This window comes from Saccostrea echinata, unplaced genomic scaffold, assembly GCF_033153115.1.
Source record: "Saccostrea echinata isolate AGI-Se365-2 ecotype Australia unplaced genomic scaffold, CSIRO_AGI_Sech_v1 ptg000010l, whole genome shotgun sequence".
In the NCBI taxonomy this organism is placed as follows: domain Eukaryota; kingdom Metazoa; phylum Mollusca; class Bivalvia; order Ostreida; family Ostreidae; genus Saccostrea; species Saccostrea echinata.
Genome location: NW_026889759.1, coordinates 1000861 through 1021229, shown reverse-complemented (window position 1 = coordinate 1021229; position 20369 = coordinate 1000861). Strand labels below are relative to the sequence as shown.

Sequence of the window (20369 nt, the reverse complement as noted above, 5' to 3'; positions counted from 1 at the left end):
CCTCATACAGTGCAGATAAAAGTTTATATTGGCGTTTTTGGAAGTGTGTATCGCGTTCTAAAAATGGAGAATGAGTTTAAGGACTGTTCTAAATGTTCTGGTAAGATGAACATATTAGACGATCACGTTTTTTGTTACAAACATCGTCTCTGCAACGAGGCCTTTCCATGTGACACATGTAAAACATGGTCAAAGGAACGGCGGGATAAAATAACTAAAATGATTGAGAAAAGCGTACAGAAGACTATTAAAATGAACAGTAAGGTGCCTCAATCCGTCTGTGGAGACGGTATGGCAGGGCAGGACGCAAGTCCGTCTGTGGAGGCGGCAGTCCACGAGTCGAACAACAATGGCGACCGTATTAAATGTGGATCAGAGGTTGTTGATTTATCAGCAATTATTCAAGACCAAGTAAGACAGCAGGTTGAATTGCTACTTAAACATAAGGATGTTGATGAAAATTTTTATGATCAACAGAACGTATCAGTAGGCGAGGTAAGGTTGACCAGAGGAAATGAGAGCACCAATTCCAAAACGGCAGCCATAGGCAGACCTCATTTTGACAAGTTTAAGTCTTATGATGAACAAATGTCGTCCTTTGAGTCCAGTGTTGCTGATGTTTTGTCTGTTAATGCACAACACAATGATTTTGAGGATATAGGTTCAAATGCATCTATCGCAGGGTTGTATACCAATTCAGATGCGCCAGTAGAGGTGCCTTTGGTGCACCAGATTCTTCAGATCCTCTGCAGTGGAACTGTTTTGTTTCTAAGATGGCAAAGGTTCTCAATATTGATATTGAAGCTGAGGGTCCATTGGAAAATGAGAGAAAATCATTTATTTCTTCTCGATTGAAAGGAGATAAGAATGACAAGAAAAAGTCTCTCCTCAAAATGCCTATTGAAGGAACACTCATTGATATGATTAAAACAGTTGAAAAAGAAGCTACCTCGGGGCATTTGAAAAATAGGTCAGTACGTGGCAGAGATGATAAAGCATTTATGGTGAAAAAAGATGACTTTGACGCCTTTTGTAATCCTCCAAAATTAGATGACAATATTGAGGAGGGGTTAGTAGTAGGCCAGAAAGGTAGTTTTGGAAAATCAAAAGTTAATCTCTCTCCTTTTCATAAGGAGTTAGACAATGACTTTCGGCGAATTGACAATTCAGCAAGAGCCTTATTCAGGGCCATTTCTTATGGTACTATGATAGCAGCATTTTTAGATGAGGCTGAATGTGAGGATGATCGAGTGGAAGGACGTAAAGCTCTCATCAACTGTTTCAGAAGTATGGCCGATTTGACAGCAAGAGTAATGGCAAATTCAGTCTTGAGTAGAAGAAAAGTTTTTCTTAAAAATGTAGACTTTATTAGCAAGGCAACAGAGAAAAAATTGCTGAAACTCCCTATTTTTGGCAACCAGTTGTTTAATGGACAATATTTTGAATCTCTCCATACGTCTGCAGAGAATCTACGAGATGCAAGAGAAACCCAAAATGTTTACAACACATCAAAGGGGTATAATAAGAACTTCAAGAGTAGAGATAGTAGGAACTCCACCGAGTTCAGTAGGAAGAGGAAAGCAGATGTAACTGAGACCTCTGCTCTTTCTGCTAAAGTGGCTAAATCAAATGAGACAAGTATTACCTTGAGTTCTGATCAGGGCAAGGACAATTTTCGTGCAGGACGGGGAAACAGGAAGAATTCTTTTTCCAGGAGAACCTTTGGGGGCCAGAAAGGATTTCCAACTCCAAGGAAGTGAATCTTGTAAACAAACAGTCTGTAAATATGCTTCCCCAGGTAGGGGCACGTTTGTTAGCATTCCACAGGAAGTGGACTTCAATCACTCAGGATCAATGGGTATTAGAAACCCTAAGGGAAGGGTTAAAATTGGAGTTTATGATTCAACCCCATGTAAAGATCAAGGAAACGTGTGTACCAAGATATGGTATTCACGAATCAGTTATTTCAACGGAAATAAGCATGTTGTTAGAAAAAGATGTTATAGAACCTGTACCTGTCACTCAAGAAAACGAAGGGTTTTACAGCACCATTTTTGTGGTGCCAAAGAAACAAGGAGGGCTTCGGACAATTCTAAATCTGAAATCTCTAAATCAGTTAATAGTGCCTCGACATTTCAAAATGGAGACGCTATGTTCTATAATGAAAGCAATGAAAAAAGGGGACTTTGCAATCTCACTGGATTTGACCGATGCCTATTTTCACATTCCAATTCACACAGATTTCCAGAAATTTCTACGATTCAAATTTCTAGACCAGAGTTACCAGTTTCGAGCAATGCCCTTTGGACTTCGTTCAGCTCCAAGGGTCTTCACAAAAGTAATGGCAGTTCTTGCAGCACATTTAAGAAAAATGGTAATGCAAATATTTATGTACCTAGACGATTGGTTGATGATCAATTCAGACAAGACAACTCTTCTTCACCAGAGAGACTATGTCTTACATCTAGTTCAGGAACTGGGATTATTAGTAAATTGGAAAAAGTCGTCTCTAGTGCCATCCCAACATATAGAGTATCTAGGAGCACATTTCAATCTGGTAGAGGGCATCGCAACACCCACAGAATCCAGGTTTCAGAGTATTCTGGACATGGTGCAGACTTTATCAATAAGTCAGCACACTCAAGCGGTAGTAATTCTCAAATTGTTAGGACTGATGGCTTCATGCATTTATCTTGTTCCGATGGGAAGGTTACACATGCGTCCTATACAGTTATACCTGTTAGCAATGTGGAGACCAAAGATTCACCCTCTTACTCATGGGATAGTGATTCGTCCAATCTTAATTCAGCACCTTCAGTGGTGGATGAATCGGGAAAATTTTTTCAAAGGAATGCCTTTGCAAGATCCGCCAAGTCAACTGACTTTGATAACAGATGCGTCAGAACAGGGTTGGGGAGCACATCTAGAGAACTGGGAGACATCAGGGGTCTGGTCCCAGCAATATCAACAGAAACACATAAATTGGCTAGAGTTAAAGGCTGTACAATTAGCTCTTCAAGAAGCCTTATTTTTAATAAAAGGGAAATACGGTCAGACAACACAACAGTGATAAGTTATATCAACAAGCAAGGGGGGACACATTCACCAGAACTGTGTTATCTAACTTGGGAGTTGTTCCAGTGGTGCATTCAGTACAAAATTACAATACGAGCTGTTCACATTCCAGGGAAAAAGAATTTTCTTGCAGATGCACTTTCCCGGGGAAAAATAGTACGAATGACGGAATGGTCGCTCAACAACACTGTTGTAAAATTGTTGTTTCAACAGATGGGAACCCCATGTATAGATTTGTTTGCAACTGCGCAAAACAAGAAGCTGCCAGTCTATTGCTCCCCATTTCCAGACATCAATGCTCTTCAAGTAGATGCACTAGCAACCAGTTGGAAAGGGATGTATGCTTATGCATTTCCACCACCAATTCTTGTGCCCAAAGTCTTACAGAAGATACGGGAAGAGGCAAGTGTTGTACTACTCATTGCTCCAATGTGGCCCAGGCAGTCTTGGTACCCTCAGTTAATAGATCTTTTGATCGATGTACCAGTCAAGTTACCACTGTGGCCAGATCTTCTGTCTCAAAATCACAATCAGAATTTTCATCAAAACCTAGAAACTCTCAATCTTGTAGCATGGAAACTGTCAAATTGCAACACAAGTCAAGAGGATTTTCTGAAGAAATTGCAGAAATTATGGCAAATGCCAGAAAGACATCTACACAAACAGTTTATGATGCAAAACTCAGAATATATAACAGTTGGTGTAAAGAACATGGTGTCAATCCCTTTACAACATCTGTACCAGAGTTAGCAGAATTTTTTATTTACCTTTTCAAGGTGAGAAAGTGTAAACCACGGACTATAGCTGGTTATAAATCAGCAATAGCAATAGTTCATCAGAATGGAAGCAGTATTGGAACAAGTTCAGAACTTTCATCATTGTTGAAAGGCTTATTTAATAAACACCCTTCTGTACGTCAGTTAACACCAAACTGGAACTTACCGCTGGTTTTGTTAACTCTCACAAAACAACCATTTGAACCTCTAGAGTCAGCGGATTTAAAGTTCTTGACTCTTAAGACTGTTTTTCTGGTAGCCATTGCCTCAGCGTCTAGAGTGAGCGATATTCATAGCCTCACTTTAGATGATGGTCACTTTAGAATAGAGAGGAAAGGGATAAAAATGTTACCTAATATGGAATTCCTGGTAAAGACACAAACAATAAATAGACCTTGGGACCCTATTTATATTCCTGCATTTGATTCATATGCCACAGATTCAGAAGATTTGAAACTGTGTCCTTGTCGTGCTTTGAAGATTTATATCAATAGAACTAAAATGATTCGGAAGTCAAATAGATTGTTTGTGACCTACCAACAGAATAATCACAAAGAAGCATCAAAAGATTCCATTGCGAGATGGATAGTTAGCATGGTTCGTTTCGCATATGATAATGCAGAATCATCAACGTTAAATCTAGTTAGAGCACATGACACTAGGCGATTGTCAACTTCCTGGGCATTGTTTTGTGGTGTATCTTCAGAGGAGATTTTACGTGCAGCGCACTGGACATCTGAATCTACATTTACGTCATTTTATCTGAAGGATGTTCCAGGTTATCAGTCCATTTTTGCCAAGGCAGCAATCTTGGACTCATCAAGGAGAGGGAAGCAAAATTAGGTAATTATGTATTTTTTTTTATGTACTTTTACCATTTACTCTTTTCTCTCCCACCTCCTCCAGTTTGGGCTGCAAATTCCTTTGCAAATAGTTAAGGAGGCAGGTAAGTGGAAATATTGAAATGAACTTGGATTTTTGGGGGTAAAATCCGTGTTCATGAGATATTTACACTTACCTGCCTCACCCGCCCACCTCCCCTCTCGAGGAAGTTGAAAGGTAAGAACCTTTTAATTCGTCGAGAGAAACTGAAGAGTTATAGTTAAGGGGGATAACTGGAGGTAATACCGTAGTGACTCTAAAAATTTATCGACGCATTGTATGGGGAACTAGAGGGAAATTGCAAATAGTTAAGGAGGCAGGTAAGTGTAAATATCTCATGAACACGGATTTTACCCCCAAAAATCCAAATTTATTACATACTTTATAATAAAATAAAGCTCATATCTACTTAAAAAATTATTGTTTAGCTCATGATATCAAACAACAGTAATTTAAAATTAAGCAAATGTGAATGAAAACTTCAATGTATTAGGTTCCCAATAAATTAATAATAGTTTCTTAGACTCCGCCACTTCTGGTCAAACACTTTTTTTTTTGGATATATTGAAAAGGGAAATAACTCTTTTTTTGGTTTAATACCCAGTTGGAAAAAAATTGAGTCATGCTCCTTTTCGTAAAGCCATTTTCATTTGATATTGTTCAAAGGATACTTCACGAACTAACTTGATATAAAAATGGAATAACATTAACTCGAGTACAAATAATTAATATAAGAGTACAAAAAAAGTAAGAATCAGTTGATATCATCAAATTTGTTGATTGACATGAAAAAAAAAGAGAGAAAAAGACCTGCCTGTCACATTCAATACTGAAATGTTTGGCCTGAGAAACTTAGATTAATTTACTTTGGCCTTATCAAGTACTGTTTTTAAAGATTTTATCTACAAGGAGTGTAATATAAATCTGTATCAGCCCTGCAGGTACATACCAACCTTGCAGGATCCATACCTGCCCAAAAGCTGATACAGATATTGTGACATCAAGCATATTGCATGTGCAAAAAAGCTGCATATGCAAATTAACTGTATATATTACTAAATTTTAATATACAAGTACATGTATCAGGGCTCGACATTAACTTGTTTCCTACTTGTCCACTCTGACAAGTGACCAAGACATTTACTTGTCCGAACTTCAACTTCACTTGTCCGAAAAATTTTTAGTAAAGATTTAATACTGTCAACTTGAAAAAAATGAATTCCATTACATGTGCTTGATTGATTCATGATGTTATTGATAAATACAACAAACACATAATACAAAATTTTATCTAGACCTACAGTCCTAACAACAATATAAATGGACTGTCAACATCAAACAGAATCCAAATTCGTAAATTCCATGCCTTTGCAGGTAGTATGCAATTAGTGAACTTCGATCCCGATTGAGTTTGAACTCAACTACACTATCGCAACTTCTCAGGCCTTTCCGTCTAGCGGAAAAACAACCTCGAATGTAATACGTAGATGCCATGACAAACCCCTTTTCACAAACTTTGAAATAAATGTGGGAAGACCTCTTATCTGTGGAGTATAGATTTTAACTTTATTGAATGTAAAGATATTACCTAAAATATACTATAGAAAGACTTTTAACTCCGTCTATCCTATATTTAAATAAATAGGAAGTTGTATGAAATTTTAACATCCGGTTATGTTAATACATTGTATGTTAATACATTCGAGGTTGTTTTTCCGACCTCTTACGGAAAGACCTGAGATGATGCGATTGCTCAACTACATAGCGATCCATATCGGGATTGACGTTCGGTATTAGGTATGTACTGCTTCCGTCTTCGAACTACAGTACTGGTAAATGTTCGACAGTTGTTCTTTTTATTATTTTGAGACTTCATTATATTAAAATGCACTTGCCCAGCAATATTCACTTGTCCGTAATTTTTTTTCACTGGTACCGGACAAACAGACAAGTGTTAATGTCAAGCCCTGTATATATATAGAATAATAATTACCCTTTTCCAAAAACACTTTGTATCAGTCCGAGACACCAATATCAGCCAGAGGGCTGAAGGCTATTGTGGTTATATCCCATGGCCCTTTTGTCTATGTGGGTTTGGTGGCTCAATACATATTGAGATTAGAAAATTAAAATAGAATAAATATGAAGACTAAATAGTGGGTATTACATGTCCAGGGTTCAGATTGTTAAGATGATTAAATCTCGGTGAAAATAATATTAGGAAGCCCAAGATTTGCTCCTGACATTGTTTGAAATACTAGGGGAAATGTTTTGTAGGTCTGCTTTGTTGGAGGAAAAGAGACGAATGGAAGCCAGGCTTCAACAACTGGAGGAGGAACTTGAGGAGGAGCAGAGCAACAGTGAAATGTTGAATGATAAAGCCCGCAAAGCAATGAACCAGGTCAAATCTACGCTTCTAATAATAATGTTGAATGATAAAGCACGCAAAGCAATGAACCAGGTTAAATTTATGCTTCTAATAATAATGTTGAATGATAAAGCCTGCAAAGCAATGAACCAGGTTAAATTTACGCTTCTAATAATAATGTTGAATGATAAAGCACACAAAGCAATGAACCAGGTTAAATTTATGCTTCTAATAATGATGTTAAATGATAAAGCCCGCAAAGCAATGAACCAGGTTAAATTTATGCTTCTAATAATAATGTTGAATGATAAAGCACGCAAAGCAATGAACCAGGTCAAATTTATGCTTCTAATAATGATGTTAAATGATAAAGCCTGCAAAGCAGTGAACCAGGTTAAATTTACGCTTCTAATAATAATGTTGAATGATAAAGCACGCAAAGCAATGAACCAGGTTAAATTTACGCTTCTAATAATAATGTTGAATGATAAAGCACGCAAAGCAATGAACCAGGTCAAATTTATGCTTCTAATAATGATGTTAAATGATAAAGCCTGCAAAGCAGTGAACCAGGTTAAATTTATGCTTCTAATAATGATGTTAAATGATAAAGCCTGCAAAGCAATGAACCAGGTTAAATTTATGCTTCTAATAATGATGTTAAATGATAAAGCCCGCAAAGCAATGAACCAGGTTAAATTTATGCTTCTAATAATGATGTTAAATGATAAAGCCTGCAAAGCAGTGAACCAGGTTAAATTTACGCTTCTAATAATAATGTTAAATGATAAAGCCCACAAAGCAATGAACCAGGGTAAAGAGTTAGGTTCACTTTATCTTTAAAATGGCCTTTTCCATATATCAATTAAATGACCAAGTCCCAGTGTCCCATTTCAAACATCAATATAAAGTAGAGACAAAGTGCTTTGATTTCCTATTAAAAAGTTTCCTTTGAGAGTTCAGGTATTGCAAAACAGGCTTTGTGAAATAGCAATGTTCTTGAATTTTGAAGAAAATGGGTGAATTTGAGCATGTTCAGCTTATAATTAAAATATGAACCCATCCTGCAATCCAAAAGTTTTCATGGAATAGAATCTTCTGAAACAGTTCTTTCATATCGCGCATTATATAATTAAACATTTTAGATCAGAGGTTGGGGGCTATGCAAAATATTGGGAAAAACAGCTTAAATTTTTGGCCATTTTAAAGAAATTTTCAGGATTTGAGGAAAATGACACAATTCATGTTGTCACAGTACATGGACTAGAGAGAAAATTGCATCATTTTAAATTGATATGCAATCACCAAGGGTCCAAGTAAAATTTAATTTTTTTTCAACAAACTGAACCATTTTGATTTTTCAGAAATTCACAGGATTAAAAAAGGTTCTAAGTGAACCTTGTTCTTTAAGCTTCTAATAATAATGTTGAATGAAAGAGCCCACAAAGCAATGAACCAGATTAAATAAAAGCTAGTAATTCTCACAAAATTAGTCTCTTTTTTTAATGCCCCATTCAGAAAGGGGGTTTATTGCTTTGCACCAGTCTCTTGGTCAGTATATTGTTCACTCAATATCTGGAGAAGCCTTTGCTTGACAGACATCAGACTATGTACACTGGTACCCCCTGCACAGTAGTTGATTCTTATTGATTGTGTGCTTACAAGGTCAAAGGTTAAACTACTCTAGAAATAGAAAGATCTTGTCCATTGAATATCTTTAGAACCAAACATCAAATTTGGTACATGGATTCCCCTTAAGGAAAAGATGACCACATAATTTTGAGGTCATCAGGTCAAGGGTCAGCAAATATAAGTAAAGTCACTTTTTGGATGAAATGACATGGATTATTACGATCAAATTCCACCTTATGCTTTTCATTGTGAGATGCATTAGTTTTCTCTTAAGATGATTTAGTTAATCTTCATGAATAGAAAGTATTTAGTTGTCAAATAGCTCCCTCTTTTTCCCTCAAAAACTTTATTAACTTCATTTTCCTTTTTTGCTGATACTGTACCTTTAAATGTAAAAACATATGAATTTATAGGTGGAACAACTGACTACAGAACTAAATACAGAGAGGTCCCTAACACAGAAAATGGAGAATCAAAGATCTACACTGGAGAGACAAAACAAGGAATTGAAAGAGAAATTAGCTGAACTAGAGAACCAGATTCGAACTCGAACTAAGGCCACCATTGCAGCTCTGGAGGGCAAGGTCGCTAATCTTGAGGAGCAGCTTGATGTAGAGACCAAGTAAGATAAAGTGTTACTTTCTGTTTATGATCATTTAAATAGTGAGACAGAGTAACATGTTTATAACTTAAACATTAAAACTCTTTCTTTGGTTGCAAGTATAAGAATTCATGTTGCAGAAAAAATACAGAAGTATTTTTTTCTGCAATAGTTAATTTTCATACTTACAAACAAAGAAAGACAATTTATTTTTTATATTTATATTTATATCTGTGTAAGAAAAAAATTTAAAGTAAGATAATTATGTTAAATATTGTTTTATTGATGCATGTCTGTATGTCTCATTGCTGGTAGAGCCGTTCTTCAAGAAATCTATACAGGTAGCTTGCTTAAAGCTGAACACGATTCATTAAAAGGAATGTGTCCGCCATATTTAGATTATGTTGTGACGTTCATGTCCGTCCGTCTGTCTTTCTGTCTGTCTGTTAGCTTTTCTTGTGTCCAGCTCATAACTTTAATACTATTAGGCCAAGGATTATCAAACTTTGTCAGCTGATACTTCGTGGGTAGAAGGTGTGTCGCACACTAAAATTAGGTCGCTCTGACCTTTAATTAAGATGCTATGGCCAAATATGGAAAAATCCTGTGTGGCTCATAACTAGAAAACTATAATGATTGGACTTAGAATCATCAAACTTGGCCAATTTATGCATCTTAGGTAGAAGGTGTTTCGCGACCTATTTCAAAGTCACTGTGACCTTTAATTTAAGTGAAATTTAAAAAACTGTCTTTTTACTATTGGATTACACAATCCCAAAAAATGCAAGAGTGTTGCAGTATCCTTATTAAAAAATGTTAAATCAAGAAAATACTTATTTTTTTTCATTATATACTTTACAGCAATCTATAACAAATGTAATTCCACCTCTCCCCTGGGTGTAATTATCAAGCACTGGTCAAGGAGAATTTGATAACAGAAAATTGCATGTCAGATTAGAGAGAAATTAATGAGTTTAGCATGAGGAGCTAACTGGTAGAGCATCTCTGATCAAGCAGGTGTTATCTATATCTCTTGGGAACTGGGCAAAAAGAATCAGCTGTGTTGGATTAAATAGTTGCTAGCCTAACTTTTAAAATGAATTTGGTGAAAAGTAATTAAAACTTATTTGATATTGTATAATAAATTAATTTGATATTGTATAATAAACTAATTTGATATTTTATAATATTATAATTAAAACTAATTATACTCGGGGGGGGGGGGGGGGGGGGGAATATTGGAATCAGCATGCCCATTGTCGGTATGAATTGCAGCTTAAAACCAGTCTGACATTTAATCTTAAAAAAAATCAAGTATTTAAAAAAAATATGTTAATTATGGTAGATAGTCCCTACAAATCTATGAGTAATGCAGGAACCTTATTAAAATGTTGCATCAAGATTACACAAGTTTTTTTTCTTTTTATAAATCTTTGTAACAAATTTTAAAAAAAAAAGAAAATCTTTGTTTTCAAATTGAATTTCAGAATGACATAAATATGCATTTTTATTGCACTACAAAGCAGGTAGTATATATAGATCCATTCATCCATTGGAAGTAATGAGTGGACATGCATCCAGTGAAAGATTAATTAATGAGTTCAGTGTAGGAAGGCTAGCTGTCTCAATCATTTCTGTTAGAGGATCTCTGATCAAGCAACTCTTATCTGTATTCTTTGGGAATTAGACAGAAGAACTGCTTGTCACTTTATAGCATACCGTATGCCATTTTGATGGCCAGCATTTTATTTTTAATATTAGTTTGATATAGATTAAGTTGTTAAGACTAGATTGATATTTGTTTAATATGATACTTTTATTTATTTTTTTGAAAACATCAACTAATTCAGAACGTCATGTCTCACAAATCTGAAGGGGGGGGGGGGGCTGCAGATGCGCATTTGTCAAGTTCTAACACAACCAGTTGAGGATCTATAATGTAATATTTGTTATTATTAATGCCTACACCACAGGAGATGTATAAACAAATATTATAAGGAATGGAAAAATCATTGAAATCCTTGTATCAAGGTTGACATGATTTTCTTGCACTCTAAACTGTTTATGGCAATTGAACAATATTTGATGGGCGTATCACGCTGTGGCGGGGCACTTTATTAATTGTGTAAAGGAAAATGTCTTTGCCGGTTAACAGGGTGCAAGGGGTCACTTACTCATGCAGAGTTGTCTCATATTTTCTATTTAGTATACATTCTTAACAGAAGAATATAGTGTAACATACATTTCCTTCTTATCTGTACGATTGAAAATGTCTTTCTTTCCATAAACATAATCAGAAAAATTGCTGAAATTGGTCAATTTTATGTTACACTATCTAACTGTGAGTAGATAATCCATTGACATTTCAAATTTAACCCATCAATAAATAAAGGAGAAAATTATCAGATGTATAATCTTTGTGTTTGCTTGTAATGTGGTTGAAATAAAATTAAGCGACAGAGACATTACACAATAAAAATGATATATTATCACAAAGAAAGAAAATGTACTTATCGTTATAAATAAAATATATATGATACAGGGTTTAATTTATTAGAAAAATTTTACTTGAGAATCAAAACAGCATATTACACAGAGGGGATTCATCATAATATATGCCTCAGCAACAGTAACATACATTTCAAATACGTTACTATATTTGAATTTGGAACTCTTTAGATATCTTTTCAGATCGATAATTATATGAATCCTTATTCATTGTTATAAGACTATTTATTTTGTTGATTTGAAAATTACACCAGTGGTATTTCCTCTAAATAAAAATGTGGCGACATTATTTGAACCCTTGTATTGAGAATGGATGAGTATGTCATAATGACTTTGTTCACTTTTGCAGGGAGAGAACTCAGCTTCAGAGACTGTTGAGGAGACAAGATAAGAAACTGAAGGACTTTGCTATTCAGGCAGAGGATGAGCGCCGCCATGCAGATCAATACAAGGAACAGGTAATAAGAACTACGAAACAGCTTAACAAGAATTGTGGAGTTTGGTTTAACTTGCATCTGTACATTAGAAAGAGTATTATGAATAAAACTTCTCTCTTGTTAGGGTCCAGCTCTGTGGGTGCCATATAGTGATTTGTCTGTTCATCTGTCCAATTTTTCCAAACATATTTTATCCCCTTGGCTTAGTTTGGCTCAAACTTCACTCATAAAGTGTCTGTGGGTAGAAGGTTTGCAGTGATCTTTCACCTCACCAATTTTCTAGATAAAAGTAAAAAACCTCTCTGTTTAAAATCCTTTTTTGGAGCATATTTTCTATGCTGTTTGCGTAGTCAAGCTCAAACATCACTCATAAAGTGCCAGTTGGTCGAGGATATGCAGTGACCTTGAACCATTTTCGTAGATATAAAGGCAGATCAGAAAACCTCTCTGTAAAATCCTTGTCTGGAGCATATTTTCTCCCCTAGGCTGTACCTGGATCAAACTTCACCCACAGAGTGCACATTCCCTATTGATAGAACATGTACATTGTCTTTGAACCATGTTTCTAGGTTAGTGGCTAAGGCTATAGCAAATCTCTGTAAAATTCTTTCCTTGAACATTTTTCTCCCATGAAGCATGTCTTGCTCAATCTTCACCCAAAGAGTGCCATTAGACAAGAGGTCTTTCATCCTGTTTTCCTTAATTTAAAGCATAGCCCTTTGAAATAGTCACCATCTCAATGAAGTCTAATTTCAGACAATGGCTTTTAACTGTAGCCTACTCAAAATGACTTACTGCATTTTCTCGGCAAAAAAAATTCTTTCAAAAATATGGAATGCAGTATACACTTATTTCATGACTATGAGGGGAACAGTTTGACTGTTTCCCAAGTTGTCATGAAATAAGTGTTTTATTACCTAACCCACTATATCATTCTTAAGGTAATGATATAGACATAATAATCAGTGGATTTTAAAATACATTTAAAAGACAAAAGTTTGTATTATTTCTTTAAACCAATCTAAAAATGAATATTAAATTCTCTCACTGATTGGTGTAAAATCAGAAAAATTAATGGGAGTGATATTATCATGCACTAATGAATTGATGTATACATGTGTTGTTTAGTAAGTACGTAAACAACATAATGATGACTTGAAGGTTTGAATATAAAGTGCTGAGTCAGACATTTAAGGCAAAGGTCTATAGTGAGTGAAAGGGCCCTACATTTTCCCCAAATTACCCTCAGAAAAGGTGTTCTGGCCTCTTCTTTGAAATTATATTAAATTGAATATTTAAATGGGTATCGAGATTACTTTTCTGATGATAATATCAAATTTAATGCCATGAAAATGCTTCAATTTATACATACTTCAATATTATAGCTGTAAAGTATGGGAAATTAATTACGATGTTATAATGGATCAGTTTCAACCATGTAACAGTTCATTCTGTGACTGGGTAAACAGTTTGACTGTTTCATGATGTGCAAACACATTAAAATAAATCAAGAAACGGTTCAAAATGCCTAATTACAATTTATATAGTAGGTTAGGTAATAATATTGAATGATATATCACTTGAAACATTTGTTTGGAGTAGTAAAATTCAACCATCTCCAACTTCTTACTTAAAGTAAAATTTTATCAAAGGGAAGCAAAATTTTATGTTAGATTCACAGATATATTTTATTGACAAAATATGATCTGGATTTTAAAGAGAGATAAACATGTAGATGAAGCTATAAATGAATAGAGTACATATCTTATTTGCTTAGATTTTCTTTTGAACAACAACACAAAACATTTTCTCCTAAATTGCTAGTGTATCTTCTATTTTTACTTAAATTGTGTATTAAAACATATTTAAGGTTGAAAAGATGAACAATCGTGTTAAGGCTTTAAAGAGACAGATAGATGAAGCAGAGGAGGAAATTACGCGAGTAAATGCACAGAAAAGGAAACTACAGCGAGATCTGGATGAGCAAATGGAACAGAATGAGTCAGCTTCAAGGGAAATCTCTTCATTAAAGAAGTACAGGTAACACTGTGTATTCATACTGTCTGGTGGCTGGGTGACAGTAATAAGGAACAGTCACTTGACAATCATACAGCCTTTATTCACTCTAACTAAATCACAACAGTAGGCATTTCTCAATGGTCCATGTAGGTAATTTGTCTAGAATACAAGGATTAGAACAATGTTACTGGATGTTAAAGAAAAGAAAGAATTATACAATGTACATCTTGAAAATACAGCATTGATTTAAACCTAGTATAGTATTGGAACTTGAAACATACAGTCCAGGAAATTAAATGGGAAACTGCATCTGCATGTATGACATGATGATAAATCTTTTGTATAGAAACAAAGTACCCAAAACCTGAGTACCCATTGTATAAAGGCTTTGGTAAGATGTTATACATTCTAGATGTGGCACCATGTAATTGACAGGGAAGGGAGTGAATTAACCCACAATTTCACTTTAAAATATATATTTTGAATGTAATATTTTATTTGAACCAGTCTAACAATGTAGCAGGATTACTGAACAAAAAAGGAGCTCCAAAGTTATTAAAGTGTGTATTTTTTTCTTTAATTGAAACAATGCAGAAGTCAGTGAAAGTCAATATTTTCATAAAAGCATTCTGATTGAAAAAGTAGATTCCCACATGAGTTTTTAGGTCAACTGAGTCACTCAGGTATTACTACCTATTGCTGTCTGTCTTTGTCTGTTGCCTTGCATAAACTTTCAAGATTTTCAACGACTTCTCAAGAACCACTGCACTAATTCCAATCAAACTTGCCACAAAGTATCATTGGGTGAAATGAATACAAGCTTGTTCAAATGAAGGACAGTACTCCTTCTAAGGGGAGATAATTAAGATGAGGCAAAATAGGGTGTTATTTAAAAATCTTTTTTCTCAAGAACCACTAGGCCAGAAGTGTTGAATCTTATATTAAAAAAAACTTCCTGACATAGAAAAGATTCAAGTTTGTTAAAATTATGGTTTATGTAGAAATATAAGAAGAAATCTTTTAAAATGATTTCAAGAACAGCAGGGCTTTGGTTAATCATACCATGTAAGTTTCCTCAGGTAAAGCAAATTTGTTTGCTTGTAATGCAAGAGTATGCCCTGTACCTATCCAGGGGTTATATGAACATGGTTAGGGTCACAGATTTAAGAAATATAGAGTTCTTTCATTGGCCTTAGCTTTGACATGGAAAACCTATTGGAATATTGCATATGGCCAAATTAAGCTCACCTCAATGAGGTTTTTGGGGAGGGGGCTTATGTAATGCCCTCTGAGTCGTTATTCTCGGTTGAAGTTTTTGGAGCAGATTTCTTCTTTTCCTTACATTGTTCAGAGATGATGCTTTTAGTATGTTTCATTGGACCAGTCTAGGAGTCTAGGTTTCAGATGCTGCATTTTCAGCCATAAATGACCAGGATAAGAGTTTTTGGAGCAGGTTAAGAGTTTTTGGAGCAGGTCTCATTTCCAAGTAACTATAAACCCTATATTGACCAAACTTGCATGGATGATATATATATGGAAACACACCACTTGACCTGCTTCAGATGCTGGTTTGACCTACATTTTCTAGATTAATGGCTAGGTCAAAGTTTTTGGAGCAGGTTCTTAAAAAAAAAAAACTATGAGTCATGCTGACCAACCTTGTATTGAAGATAAATTTATTGATACACACTAGATGCTGGATTTGACCTACATTTTCTGGATGAGTAACCAGGTTTAAGTTTTTGGACAAAGTTGATTCCAGTTTAAATTCAAGCCCTACCTAGACCAAAGTTTGAAGGATGGTGCATCTAGGGAAGCACACTATCAGAGTTGCTTCAGATACATTTCTGGATGAGAGACCAAGTTAAAGGTTTTGGAACAGATTCATTCCAGTTTAATCTATATCCCTTCATAGAATAAACTTGCATTGATGATACATCTAGGAATGCATGCTACCAGACTAATTCTGGATGCTGGAGTCAGGATGTTAAGTGTGCTTTCCAGATGATTGGCCAGATTAAACTTTATGAGCTAGCAGGTACATTCTTGATAGACAGTAATGCCTGCCAATCATGTATGGATGATGCATCAGGGGGTCACACTGACAGACTTGCTTTGTAAGCTAGATCTTACCAGTATTTTCTGGAGAGTAACCAGTTTAACTTTTTAGGATGTGTCCATTCCCAAGTAACTGCAAGCTCTTCCTGGACCAAAATTGCATAAATGTTGCATTCAGGGATTCACACTAGTAGATTCTTAGTTGAGTGTGTGACATTGCCTTACTTAAAAATAACATTGTTGAAGTGAGCTCTGCAATCTTTGATTACTATGTTTAGACAAGAAAGTATGTAACAACCCTGCTCAGTGGTTATTTGGAGAAGGCCAAAGTTACTGGGTTTGAAGAATAAATCTTTGGCATAAACTTAAAATAAATTGTACCTGCCCTCAAGATTAATTATGATTATGTAAAATGTCATGACTCCAAACATAGGTCATTTAGACTAGGTCAAAATCACGGAAGTGGAAAATTCTGACAGTCTCAGAAATATAAAATATTAAGAGATAACTTTGTATAGGACCAATACATGAAGATTGCTTGTGAGCAAAAATTTTGTCATGATTCATAGCCTTGATAATTTTATAAAGTCGAGATTGCATGGTTCATGAAGCTTCAAATTTTAATTTGGCCATGACTTAATAATGCTAGGATTGTGGAATGTAGTATTTCTCATAGAGTTACAGGAACTTGCAGACCACAATAATTCAGACCACAAGAATTTTTCAGATTTTTTTTTCTTAATAAAGATTGCAGTAACATTTAAAACAATTTTAAAGTATGCTCTATCATAGTTGCTACACCAGGGGTATTAGTTCTGTTAAGGTAGTTCTTTTTTTTTCTGAAAACAACTGTAAGTACATGTATATAAGCAAAAGATTTTCAATAAAATTTAAGGGGAAAAAGGGATGATTCCTTGTTCTTAAAGCAGTAAAATTTTTGGAGTGTAAGGTGTGAAAGATCTTTTATATTTAAATCAGCAGCTGTTTATAAGTCAGGTTACGGTGTGGTAGATATTCTGCATGACCTGTTGTGCAATTCTATTAGTAGTTACCAACATCAGACAACTGATTCTGACTGGTAAGTAAGACAGGGATAGCATGCTTACACTGTACAATTCAGCCCCCTTTTCTCCTTTTCTTTAGTACCACACTGTAGCCTTATATATTGGTTCACCAAAAAGTATCTTCAGTATTAGTCTTTGTCAGTTGTTTATTATTGTCTTTTTCAGAGATGCTTAGTAAGACATATTTATTACTGTACATCATACTCTGATTACTAATTTATTGGCCTAATGTCCTCAGGTTTACAAAAAGAAGGTTGGCTTTTGCATGAATCTTTCTCAGATTTTGAGATAACAATAAGCCATGCATAGCTTTTATTCTTCACTGATGAAAGGAAAGACTGAAAATCATAAAAATAACAATTCTGCTCCTCTTATCTCCTTTAAAAATTTGATGCATGAATATTTTCTCGCTGAAAATATAAATCAAATACTGTACATGTACTTATATTGGCGTATTCAAAATTTAGCGCAAGCATCGAAAAAACTTATTTACCATTAAAAAAAATCAGTTTCTCTTTTTTTTTTTAACAAAAATATTGCGGCAGTGATTTATACTGACTCTATAAGTCCTTGAGGGGGGAAATCCTAGTCTGAGAAAGAAAGAGGAAGAGGGGGATATTTGGCTCTGGTGATTGGAGTTGGCAAAATCATGAATTAGTGCTATACATGTCCGTGCCTATTGTATTTATAAATGATTTCTTAGCTGTATTCATGAATTAGCGCATCATTGTCTGCGCCAAAGCCGCTAAAATATGAAGCCCGCTTTTTTAAGTACACATACAGTATTAAAAAATTTTTTTTTAAACTGTTTAAATGGATAATCTTATTTAATTCCATCCACAGAATCAAAATAAAATTTGATAGTAACATCACGTTTGATATTCAGAATAATGAGTATATGCTTTAAACCTCTCTGAAGATTTGGCATATAGAAGTCGCTAATGGAGTGTGTAAACTGCAAGTTAATTTTAAAGAAAAACAGGTCTTGACAATTTCCCAATATGGAAGTCAAAATCAGTAGTTTAAAGCTGCTACTAAAAAGATACTTGTTCTATAAGTAAGTGTTTTTCCACTTCAAGATTGACACAGTCTTTTATAGTTAGATGAACAGAATGGGAGGGTATTCTGTTTCCAATATTATTACAGTATAAAAGCTTAGAACTTTTTCCCTTAGAATAAAAGGTGCAATAGTAACACACCTTTATGATATTCTCAGTTACAAGCATGCTTTATTATTGTCTTTAATCTTAAAACCATGTTAGACTGATGGCATGAAGGCATCATACACAGTTAAGTATTTCTCACTGAGAGTTTAAACAATAAAACTACCTATTTGTAAACATTTTCACTCTGGTAGTACGTGTACTTGTATTTCAAATAAATACACATCTTTGAGTCTGGTATCTGTTTTACAAAAGGACTTTAGACAAGACCAAAAATTATGTTGCCAAATTATTTTCTTCATCTGAAAATAAAACTGAGCAATTTATGTATTTTGTCATTAATCTTTATGCCATTATCCAGCTATTATGAAAAGTGTAATATGTTTATTGTATGTACGGGTATTTGTCACTTCCAAACTTCCATGCAGAGAAACTGTTTAGACCTGTAATATAAACACTAATTAGCACTGAGCATTACACATAATTTTCAGTTTTGTGGCACCAATATGAACCAAATTCACTTACAGTACTGATTATTTTGACTACTGTTTTACAGACCTAGTGCCACTGCGCGACCAACACGTTCAATGCTGTCATCGATGAGGACAGATCTTGGTGAGGAGGATGTCAGTGCAGATGAGAATCCAGAAAACTCAGAGGCTTAGTGTTCTTCATATAAACTAATTAATGTATCAAAGGAGTCTTCCTCTCTGTATTAACAATACCTTTCTCTTTACCCAATGTAAGGAATTGATGTTTCTATGTTTATGTGTAGTAGCTGTGTATAATCTCTCTATTCATTAAGATATTATTTTGTTGCCCAGTAATGTTAATAATATATGTTAAATATGGGAACATTTTTTTTTCCCCTTTTTTTTGTTTTCTGCTTTTTTATTAAGTTACTTATATTTTAAAAGGACATTTTATTCTCTATTAAAAGTTCATGTTTCATAGGCTTGGCAGAACATAACTCTAGAAGCATCATTTTTCATACACACTGTTATGTCACCTTATGTATGTCTTAGTGCTATCATGATGTGCCGTTGTGTAATCTCAAGTGCTGAAAGCCAGTAAGATATTGTCAATGTTTTCTCATTTTTTATCACAAACAAATGAACTTGCAAGGACCAAATGTTAGTCATGGACGTGTTTATGATTAGTTATAGTGTATGTGTCATGAACAATTTTTTTTCGTCATTTATGTCAATCTTTTCCAGTTTATTATATGCTTGACAAATTCCATTGTGGCTTCTTACATAACAATGTGATATATATATATATGTAAAACATGGATATTTTTCATCCATAATTTTCTTTGTATTTGATATATTTTTTACATAGCTGTTATTGGAATTTAGCCTTATAACAAAATACTTTCTGTTCTTAATATGTAATGCACCAGAAATTTGGAATGGAGAGCTCTCCAAAGACAACTTGTGACAAAAAATCCTTCTAAAATGATAAACAAAACCTCTGAACATTGGCAATAGCAATTTAGTCATATGCTTATAGCTAGCTATCAAAATATATTATTAAAAATTATGGTGAAAGCTTTGCTATATGGAAGCATTTAAATAAAATTACCAATAAAATATCTTGTGTTATGATTGCAACTTCAAGGGTTCTTTTGGAGCGTGGTGGTGGGTGTGTGGGGGAATTTCATCAAACTACCAACTGTATTTCAGAAAAAAATATTAAGGAACAAGAGGTACATTGGCATTTCTCAGCTTATGCCCAGTATGGCCTAAGACAAGTTTAGACCTCTTCAGCAGAAAATGTACAGTTT

The 20369-nt window shown here is 34.6% G+C and overlaps 1 protein-coding gene across 6 annotated transcripts in view; it reads left to right on the top strand.

Annotated features, from left to right (window-relative positions):
* LOC133184100 (myosin heavy chain, non-muscle-like) overlaps positions 1 to 20177 on the top strand; it is a 66772-nt gene extending 46595 nt beyond the window's left edge. For 5 of the 6 annotated variants that reach the window (XM_061318936.1, XM_061318939.1, XM_061318937.1 and 2 more), the window contains 5 exons: positions 7011 to 7134; positions 9147 to 9355; positions 12192 to 12300; positions 14150 to 14319; positions 19140 to 20177. In XM_061318936.1, coding sequence (XP_061174920.1) covers positions 7011 to 7134; positions 9147 to 9355; positions 12192 to 12300; positions 14150 to 14319; positions 19140 to 19248 — 721 coding nt within the window. In that variant the 3' untranslated portion in view covers positions 19249 to 20177. Of the gene's footprint in view, positions 1 to 7010; positions 7135 to 9146; positions 9356 to 12191; positions 12301 to 14149; positions 14320 to 17401; positions 17435 to 19139 lie in introns of all 6 variants that reach the window. The other variant, XM_061318940.1, reaches the window with a different exon arrangement.
* The last annotated feature ends 192 nt before the right edge of the window (positions 20178 to 20369 follow it).